Source organism: Danio rerio, chromosome 15 (assembly GCF_049306965.1).
Source record: "Danio rerio strain Tuebingen ecotype United States chromosome 15, GRCz12tu, whole genome shotgun sequence".
Taxonomy (NCBI): Eukaryota; Metazoa; Chordata; class Actinopteri; order Cypriniformes; family Danionidae; genus Danio; species Danio rerio.
In genome coordinates, this window is record NC_133190.1 from 3,732,501 (window position 1) to 3,742,500 (window position 10,000).

Below are 10,000 nucleotides of genomic sequence, written 5' to 3' on the forward strand. Positions count from 1 at the left end.
GTACATGTGTATGTACTCTATTAAGGTGGTTTACAGGGTCACAACTTGTGTTCTTTTAATTCAAAATGCGTAAAAATCGTACTTAACAAAGTCTTTTAAAATTCAAATTTTGCCACAGGTTTGCTGTTCGGTTGGGTTTAGTAGTAGGGCCATTTTGTCGTACGGCGCTGCGAAAAACGCCGGGATTAAACAAGATTATTAGACATTAAAAAAGAGAGCGATTGCTCCATGTTTTAAATTTTCTTTCTAGAGAGCTCATGTTTTGATCCTTGATTGGTCTGGTGTAGGCCAGATCTAGGCCAGAACAAAAGCAAACTGTGGCCCAGATTAGGGTCAGTTCTGGTTCATTTGGTTGAATTCTGGCTGATATGTATGATTGCTTTGGCCTATTAGTGGCCCAGATCTGACAAACAGGATCAGAATGCCCTACAGCCGTCATTCCATTCAGTATGTGGTCCAGATGTAAGTGTCTGGTCTGGGCCGGATTTGGGCCAGAATCAAAGAAAACTGTGACCCAGAATAGGGTCAGTTCTGGTTCATTTGGTTGAATTCTGGCTGATATGTATGATTGCTTTGGCCTATTTGTGGCCCAGATCTGACAAACAGGATTGGACCGCCCTAGAGCCATCATTCCATTCAGTGTGTGGTCCAGATTTAAGTGTCCAGTGTGGGTCGGATCTGGGCCAGAATAAAAGCAAACTGTGGCCCAGAATAGCGTCAGTTCTGGTTTATTTAGTGGAATTCTGGCTGATATGTATCATTGCTTTGGCCTTTTTTGTGGCCCAGATCTGACAAACAGGGTCGGACCACCCTAGAGCCATCATTCCACTCAGTATGTGGTCCAGATGTAAGTGTCTGGTGTGGGCCAGATCTGGGCCAGAATAAAAGTAAACTGTGACCCAGAATAGGGCCGGTTCTGGTTTATTTGGTTGAATTCTGGCTGATATGTATGATTGCTTTGGCCTATTAGTGGCCCAGATCTGACAAACAGGATCAGAATGCCCTACAGCCGTCATTCCATTCAGTATGTGGTCCTGATGTAAGTGTCTGGTCTGGGCCGGATTTGGGCCAGAATCAAAGAAAACTGTGACCCAGAATAGGGCCGGTTCTGGTTTATTTGGTTGAATTCTGGCTGATATGTATGATTGCTTTGGCCTATTTGTGGCCCAGATCTGACAAACAGGATTGGACCGCCCTAGAGCCATCACTCCATTCAGTGTGTGGTCCAGATGTACGTGTCTGGTGTGGGCCGGATCTGGGCCAGAATAAAAGCAAACTGTGGCCCAGAATAGGGTCAGTTCTGGTTCGTTTGGTTGAATTCTGGCTGATATGTATGATTTCTTAGACCTATTAGTTGCCCAGATCTGACAAACAGGATCAGACTGCCCTAAACCCGTCATTCCATTCAGTATGTGGTCCAGATGTAAGTGTCTGGTCTGGGCCGGATTTGGGCCAGAATAAAAAAAACTGTGACCCAGAATAGGATCGGTTCTGGTTCATTTGGTTGAATTCTGGCTGATATGTATGATTGCTTTGGCCTATTTGTGGCCCAGATCTGACAAACAGGATCGGACCACCCTAGAGCCATCAATCCATTCAGTATGTGGTCCAGATTTAAGTGTCCGGTTTGGGCCGCATCTGGGCCAGAATAAAAGCAAACTGTGGCCCAGAATAGGATCGGTTCTGGTTCATTTGGTTGAATTCTGGCTGATATGTATGATTGCTTTGGCCTATTAGTGGCCCAGATCTGACAAACAGGATCAGACTGCCCTAAACCCGTCATTCCATTCAGTATGTGGTCCAGATTTAAGTGTCCGGTTTGGGCCGAATCTGGGCCAGAATAAAAGCAAACTGTGGCCCAGAATAGGGTCAGTTCTGGTTCATTTGGTTGAATTCTGGCTGATATGTATGATTGCTTTGGCCTATTAGTGGCCCAGATCTGACAAACAGGATTGGACCGCCCTAGAGCCATCACTCCATTCATGTGGTCCAGATGTACGTGTCTGGTGTGGGTCGGATGTGGGCCAGAATAAAAGCAAACTGTGGCCCAGAATAGGGTCAGTTCTGGTTCGTTTGGTTGAATTCTGGCTGATATGTGATATTGCTATAGCAATAGACCCCAGATCTGGCAAACAGGAGCGGACCGCCCAAGAGCCATCAATCCATGCGGTATGTGGACCGGATGTAAGTGTCTGGTGTGGGCCGGATTTGACCCACATGAATTTTGCTAGCTAGGAAGAAAAAACTCCTGAAGAAATCCTGAAGGACGCTTGATATTAAACAGCACATCATTTCTGAAAAGCTTGGTGCTAAAAAGGTCACCTTAAACAGACTTTTGATGCGAGTCTTTAAGTAATTTTGTTCTGAAGAGTCTGTACATATTTCCCATGTTTTTATTTTGTTTATTAAAAGCACACCATAGTTCACCTAAAAGTAATGACCCTGCACTTGCTCCATACCTTTTAGATAGATAGATTTGTGCAAAAGGATCCCAAAGCTGATGGTGGAGACTGTTGCACAGCACTCTATATAATAAGAAAAGCGTTACACATTATTCCTTGTTGTTTTGAACTGAATAAACCAGCTGCTGCTCTGAGATTCAAAGGAGATGTCTGCTTACGGAAAGAGATGATGCTTTTAATGAATCTCTTTAAACGGTTCACAAACTTGCGCTGAACAATTAATGATCTGAATCAGTCTGATCCGGCTGCAGCTGTTTGTAAATGATAATCACAACCATCAAACAACGCAGCTGCTGGAACATGCTGAGTGGCTTTGTGTTGGGTTTTACAGTGTGTTTGTTGCCCTTTTAAACTTGCTTGTTCGGTGAGGATCTGTAAAAGAACTCAAGCGTCGAGTTTAACAGGCTCAAAAAATCTATAGCCATTGTCGGAATGAACATGATCATTTGCATTTGTTTATATGGCAAAACATGTATTTTTCATCTTGAAGGACCATACAGATCCACATAGCAGATACTGATTAGATCAGGGCCTGATTAATGGACTTTGGGGGTTTTATGACATGGTCACATGTTGATTGGTCAGTTTGTACGTCTCGGTATTTGGCTTTGGTCACATGGTCAAGAAAGAGACTCTAGCTGCGTCCCAAATGGCACACTATACACTATGCACTCATGCACTATGTACTTATGCACTTACACACTCAACAGGATAGTATATGTATGTAGTGGCATCCTAAATGGCACACTTATGGCTTTTTACTAAGCGGAAATTCAAACCGTTTCCCTGATGACATTTGACGGTTGCTAAATCAGTGAAATAAACAACCGAATAATCAAATAATACCTGCCGTGAGTATAACCGCATTCACCATCAGGAGGCGCTATAGTCACTCTCATAGGAGAATTTTGCTTTGACCATCCAAAATAAATAAAGTTATCCTACATGTGCGCCCGATAGCTCCGCCCCTTCCGCAACGTAAGCAAACCTGCGTTCGTTGAGTGCGTGAAGTGTCCATCATTACACACTTCATTTCAGTGTGAACACACTACATACACTATTTATACTACAAAATGGCGTAGAATAGTGCATAAGAATGCGATTTGGGACGCAGCTAATATATGTGGTAAACTTTGCTCTTGCTGTGTTCCAAATCGCAATACTTACGCACTATTCTACGCCATTTTGTAGTATAAATAGTGTAAGTAGTGTGTTCACACTGAAAACTCTAAAAATAATAAGAGCACTTTAATTACCCGGATGATGCACTCATTCAGCCGGTAAATGAAGTGTGTAATGATGGACACTTCACGCACTCAACGACCGCAGGTTTGCCTACGTAGCGGAAGAGGCGGAGCTATCGGACGCACATGTTGGATAACTTTACTTAATTTGGATGTTGAAAGCAAAATTTTCCTACGAGAGTGATTATAGCGCCTCACGATGGTGAATGCGATAATACTCACAGCAGGTATTATTTGATAATTCGGTCGTTATTTTTGATTTGGCGACCGTCAAACATCATCAGGGAAACGGTTTGAATTTCCGCTTAGTAAAAAAACCATTAGTGTGCCATTTGGGATGACACTACATACATGTACTATCCTGTTGAGTGTGTAAGTGCATAAGTACATAGTGCATGAGTGCATGGATAGTGTGCCATTTGGGACGCAGCTTCTGCCTCTTTTCCTGCTCTGCTCCCTTCCTGCTCTAAAGTCTATCTTCTCTGAGGGTGCTTCCACAATTGGTTCAATTGTCTGGACCGTTCCCAAGTTTGATTGTCCCCCCTTGCCACTTCCTCAGTTGAATATCGAGCTGCTGTTTTGATTATGACTGTTAGGTTGCTAGGTTATGATCACAAAAGCGCTGAAATGCAAAGACCTCCGCTCATCCATACAGGAAGCGACTCGCATCCATCTGGCGCAGAAATATTATAAACATTCAGAACATCATTCGATGTCTGCAGAAGCTGTTTTTGGAGAAGACAAGCAGACATCACTGTGTATCACCGCGTATGCCCTGGCTCAGTCTCGCGTGTCACCAAGGTACAAAACATGACACACACATACACGAACGTTATGAAAACGATAGTTTGTTGTACAGTTGGCGGTTCATCTTTGCACTTGCAGTTTTGCGCTACGTCACTGATTTTGATCCTGCCCCAAAAATCCTTTTAAACCCAGAAGCTAAATTTAGCGGACGAAAGCTCAATATTATCTAGTTTACCTCACAATTAAAGCTAACAGGTGCTAACATTGTCTTAACTGATGCTCAACACACACTAATCTGTTAACATCTCAAGCAAAAGTACTCGAGGCTTTCGTGAACCTTTAAGACATGTGAAAGTCAATGTTGGAGAGAGGCTGTTTGTTCAGGTTTGAGCTGCATTTTTACCAGCGTTGTTAGCAATGTTGTGTGAATTGATGGAATTGTAAATGTTGAAAAGTTCAGATAGATTTGAGTCCATTATGCCATTCCTTCTGGAAGGGACTTCAGTGGTAAAACATTTCACTTTCAGCATGATGATGATCTACTTCGATTTCAGTAAAATCCTATTTGGAGAACGAAAACAGCTGATGAAACACAGACAGTCATGAAATGGCCTCCACAGGGTCCAGACCTGAATATTATAGAGACTGTATGAGATCACTTGGACAGAAAAAAAAATGAGACACTCTAAACTTAAAGAGGAACTCTGGAAAGTGCTAAAAGAAGGCTGATGTTAAACAGGATTTCAGAAAATGTCAGGACAATTAGAACAAAACAGTTCAAGCTGTGCTTGATGACAAGTGAAGCCACATTAAACATAGACTTTTGCCTGAAAAGGAAACGTGCTGTTGTTGTTGTTTTGTAGATGTTTCCTATATTATCTTTGGTTTTACTAAAGAGACTGAATGATGATGTATTGTGCAAAATTTTAAAGCATCTAAATAAAAACGAAATAAAAAATTATTAATAACCTTGATTTACCTTTACGTATGTGAAGACATCCTCAATGATAGACTACAAAAACTCGGCAGGTTCCGTGTGGGCCTACAGATGAATAACACTGTGTTTTTGTTTCTGCAGGTCTGCTCATCGGGTCAGGATGTGCTCTGTATCCTCTGGGCTGGGACAGCGAGGAGGTTCGGCAGACGTGTAACAACAGCTCAGATCAGTTTGAACTCGGTACGTCCTCATGTCACCTTCACTCCGAAGTTTATATGCATATGTCAACATCCACATTATTATTTACGCAGTGACAGAACTCATCAAATTATGCCCAGCAGTTGACCTTGCTCAAAAAGATCTCTCGAGGACAAGTTTTTCACTTATTCAAAATATGTATTTACTGTATTGCTGAAATATTACATTTGATAACACTTTAGTTTAAGTGACAATTCACACCATTAACTACTGAACAATTACCTGCCTATTGTTAATATGTTCAATGTTTATAAGCACTTATTAAGTATAAATTTATTTTACATGTTCAGTCCTACCCAATACCCAAACCTAAACCCAACTAACACCTTACTAACTATTAATAAGAGCTAATTGGTAGTTTATTGAGCTAATAGTCTTAGTTAGGGATTTGCTATAGTGTGAATTGCCTATTTAAACCATATATATATATATATATATATATATATATATATATATATATATATATATATATATATATATATATATATATATATATATATATATATATATATATATATAGGGCGAGGCAGTGGGGCAGTAGGTAGTGCTGTCGCCTCACAGCAAGAAGGTCGCTGAGTCGAACCTCAGCTCAGTTGGCGTTTCTGTGTGGAGTTTGCATGTTTGCAGGTTTCCCCCACAGTCCAAAGACATGCAGTACAGGTGAATTGGGTTGGCTAAATTGTCCGTAGTGTATGAGTGTGTGTGTGTGTGAATGTGTGTGTGGATGTTTCCCAGAGATGGGTTGCGGCTGGAAGAGCATCCATTGCGAAAAAACTTCATTCCTCTGTGGCGACCCCGTATAAATAAAGGGACTAAGCCAACAATATATATATATATATATATATATATATATATATATATATATATATTTTTTTTTTTTTTTTTTTTTTTTTTTTTTTTAAAGAAATAATGTGTGCATAGTTTCCATCCATGCTCCAATCATTGAACACCTTTTTAATAAATTTTCTGGCCTGATCTCGAGCATAGGAATATATCTGAGAATGCACCAATTAGAGGACGCATTTTTATGATGTCATTGTGTAGGTTTTTGATTCAAAATATTAACCCATATTGTTGGTTGTTAACCCAAGTTGGTGGTTCATTCCGCTGTGGCGACCCCTGATTAATAAAGGGACTAAGATAAAAAGAGAATGAATGATTGAATCGTAGTGGACCACCCCTTTAAGACTCACATATTAATACTAACATCTAAAAAACTTCACAGGACCTTTAAAGAAACTAAAGCCAAACACTAGTTTAGTGTATAACCATATAGGTGCATATTAAATAAATGCCTTATTCGTCATTTGGGACACAACCTAAAAATCACCATTAGACTGGAAATGTGAATCTAGAAGTACAGCATCCAAATGACCGCTGCTTCAAATGTCCGATTTGATCTTGACAAACCACTCAGACTCGTCCGCTGTCCCAGAGAGCCACGTTTTGCATTCAGTGTCCAAACTACTCTACAACAAATGACATCAGCTCTTTGCATTAGGCGAATCCCAGACCTCGGCTGTTTGTCAGAAGGAATCATTTTCATAATATTAAACCGAATATCACATCACTAATGCAGAGGCTACTTAGATTGAAAACGGCTTCATTGTAATGTCAAGTGGGCTTTTTTTCTCAAAAGAATTGGGAGGAATTGAGAATATTTCTTTCCTGAGGTGGTCTGCGCTCACGCTCGGGAGTTTTGCTGTATGAAAGGCAGCACATGATTTGAACGCTCAGGGCAAATGAAATTAAAATGTTTGCCACATTGCTGGAACAAACAAAACATCTACAGAACTTTAGTCTGTCGGTTTAAATGAGACATCAAGAGGACTTTGGACGTAATTCAAGGCTAGGCTATCTATTATAGGTGGGCATAGATTATTTTTTTAACTTGATCCTAAAGATCTGAGTGATCTGTTAGGTTTGTGTACAGTGAGCATATCTGTAATGTATTGAGGTCCTAGGCCATTTAGTGATTTATAGACAAGTAAACTTTAAAATCTATTCAGAATGTAACTGGGAGCCAGTTTAAAGACCTGAGGACAGGTGTGATGTGCTCTGATATCCTGGTTCTGGTCAGAATCCTGGCCGCAACATTCTGGATGAGCTGCAACTGTCTGACTTTTTTTATTTTTACGGAAGGTCCATTACAGTAATCCGCTCTGTTGGTGATAAAAGCATGAACAGGTTTCTCTAAGGGTGCTTTCACACCTGTGAATCAATTCAGTTGTTCCGAAACAGAGATTACAATTGTTACATTGTTGCTCTTTGCTCTTGGAGCGGTTCGCTTTCACATTGCAAAGTTTCTAATCGGACCAAAATAGCTAAAACAAGTCACGTGCGAGTAAACTCTCCTCACATTGGTCAGAGTGTCAGGGTTTATTTTGCAGCGTCCCGCTAAACTGTCAGGAGAGGTGGTGGTTTGGTGGTGATTGACAGGGTGCGCGCGCGATGTGTCTGAGGAGAGATGCGGTGGGGAGGGGTGAGAAGGGTGCGCGACGATGCCTATTTGAGGACTGGGAGGGAGACGCGAGATTACCGGGAGATCATCACTCGTTTGCGGGCATCCGGAGACTCGCGAAACTTCCCGCCCTACTCATAATTCTCTCTTCATATAGCCGTAAGCCTATTACATATCCATAAAACACTATGATATAACCGCGCTCGGATCGGATCGCTTTCTCACTGCAATCGAACCGCTCCAGGGTTTGTTTCAATCGAGCCGAGACCACCTCATTCAAGCGATCTCGGAGCGATTACTTTGGCGCGGAACAGAGTGCGATTGCCCTGTTTACATATGCCAAACAAACCGCGCTAACTGGGCAAACGAGATACATTCCGAAACAAAAGTGTAGGTGTGAAAGCACCCTAACACCTTGCTGGGAACAATTTCTGCAATGCTTTTGAGATAATAGGATGCTGATTTACTGCTTTGACATGACTATTGAAACTCTGATGTGACTCCGGCATCACATCAGGATTATTCACCAAATTTTTTTGTTGTTTGACCCTTAAGGCTGATTTATACTTCTGCGTCAAACACCGGCGTATGCTACGGCGCTGACGCATAGCCCTTCGCCGTGGCCATCGGCGTCACTGACGTGCACCTCTCAAAAAATGTAACTACACGTCGCAACAACGCGTAGCGCAAGCCCTGTGATTGGTCGGCTTGGTAGCGCTGACGAGTCTGGGCGGGACCGAGAGCCGCGCGAGCTGGACGCGAGCCCAATGGAGCGATTGTTTACAAGTGTGGAGTCCCGTGAAGGAGCTACGGATGGAAAGTTTTGTTTTGTGTTTACCTCATAGTTAAAGTTGTAGCACGTCCGCCGGTTCCTGCCTCAAAATGAGCGAGTTTGAGCCACTTGTACATCCCAGAAGTGTTCAGGAAAAGCAAAACAGCAGAGAAGAAACTCGACACAGAGGAACATTTACACCTCACTGCCAACTAGCGTTTCGGAAGTGTTAATGCAGGCCAACAGTGTCAGGGTTTCAGGAAGGATGAGGGAGCGAGGACTCAAATGCAAATGCAGGATAATTTATTGATAATAGAAATAAAATAAAAGAACAACAAAAACCACCCCGAGGGGGAAAAACATAACTTTAACACTAACAAACTTGGCACAACAAGAACAAGGCAAGACTGGAGCAGGAACACGGGGAGTGTAGACAACGAACTGGCACAGGACTCAAAACATGAGGGGATTTTAAAGCAAAAGTAAATTGACACAAACAGGTGAACCTGACAAACTAATAATGAGTTAACAAGGAGGGTGGGACTAGACAAAAGACGGGAGAGCGCATGACACAGAGACAACACAAGCCATGCGCTCACATAACACAGGACAAGAACATGCGGCCAATGAGAGAACTCATTAACCGCGTGTTCATGACAAGACAAGCACAACACTGAAGCACAAGACAAAAGCACGTGACCACAATGTAAACACCAAGCCACGTGCTTTGACAACAGACGCAAGACACGAGCACACGATGAATGAAAACACTCACCGTGCGCTCACACACGCAGCGTGCATGCTTCATCCCAGCGCCGACCAAAACCGAAACCAACAAGACTGAGACGCTGGGAATGAAACACCACGCTGCTGACAGACGAAAACACAAACACGAGTACAAGAGCGCACGCGTCTGAGGGACGCAGAGCGCGCGCGCGGCCGCATCAAGCAGGAGCGCGCACACTCTGCGTACACCCACAACGGCGCGCGCGCACACAGAGACAAAAACAGGACCAGACATGGGTAGTGTCCGAGCTCTGCCACCAAAACAAGAATTTATAAGACCAGAGTGGCAGAACCCTGACAAACAGAGACAGCGCGCAGAACTATAAATGCACA

The 10,000-nt window shown here is 42.5% G+C and overlaps 1 protein-coding gene across 1 annotated transcript in view; it reads left to right on the forward strand.

Annotated features, from left to right (window-relative positions):
• The window catches only part of LOC100334706 (lipoma HMGIC fusion partner-like), a 127,295-nt gene that overhangs the window by 112,523 nt on the left and 4,772 nt on the right, over positions 1 to 10,000 (forward strand). The window contains exon 3 of the mRNA XM_073924316.1: positions 5,532 to 5,630. Coding sequence (XP_073780417.1) covers positions 5,532 to 5,630 — 99 coding nt within the window. The remainder of the gene's footprint in view (positions 1 to 5,531; positions 5,631 to 10,000) is intronic.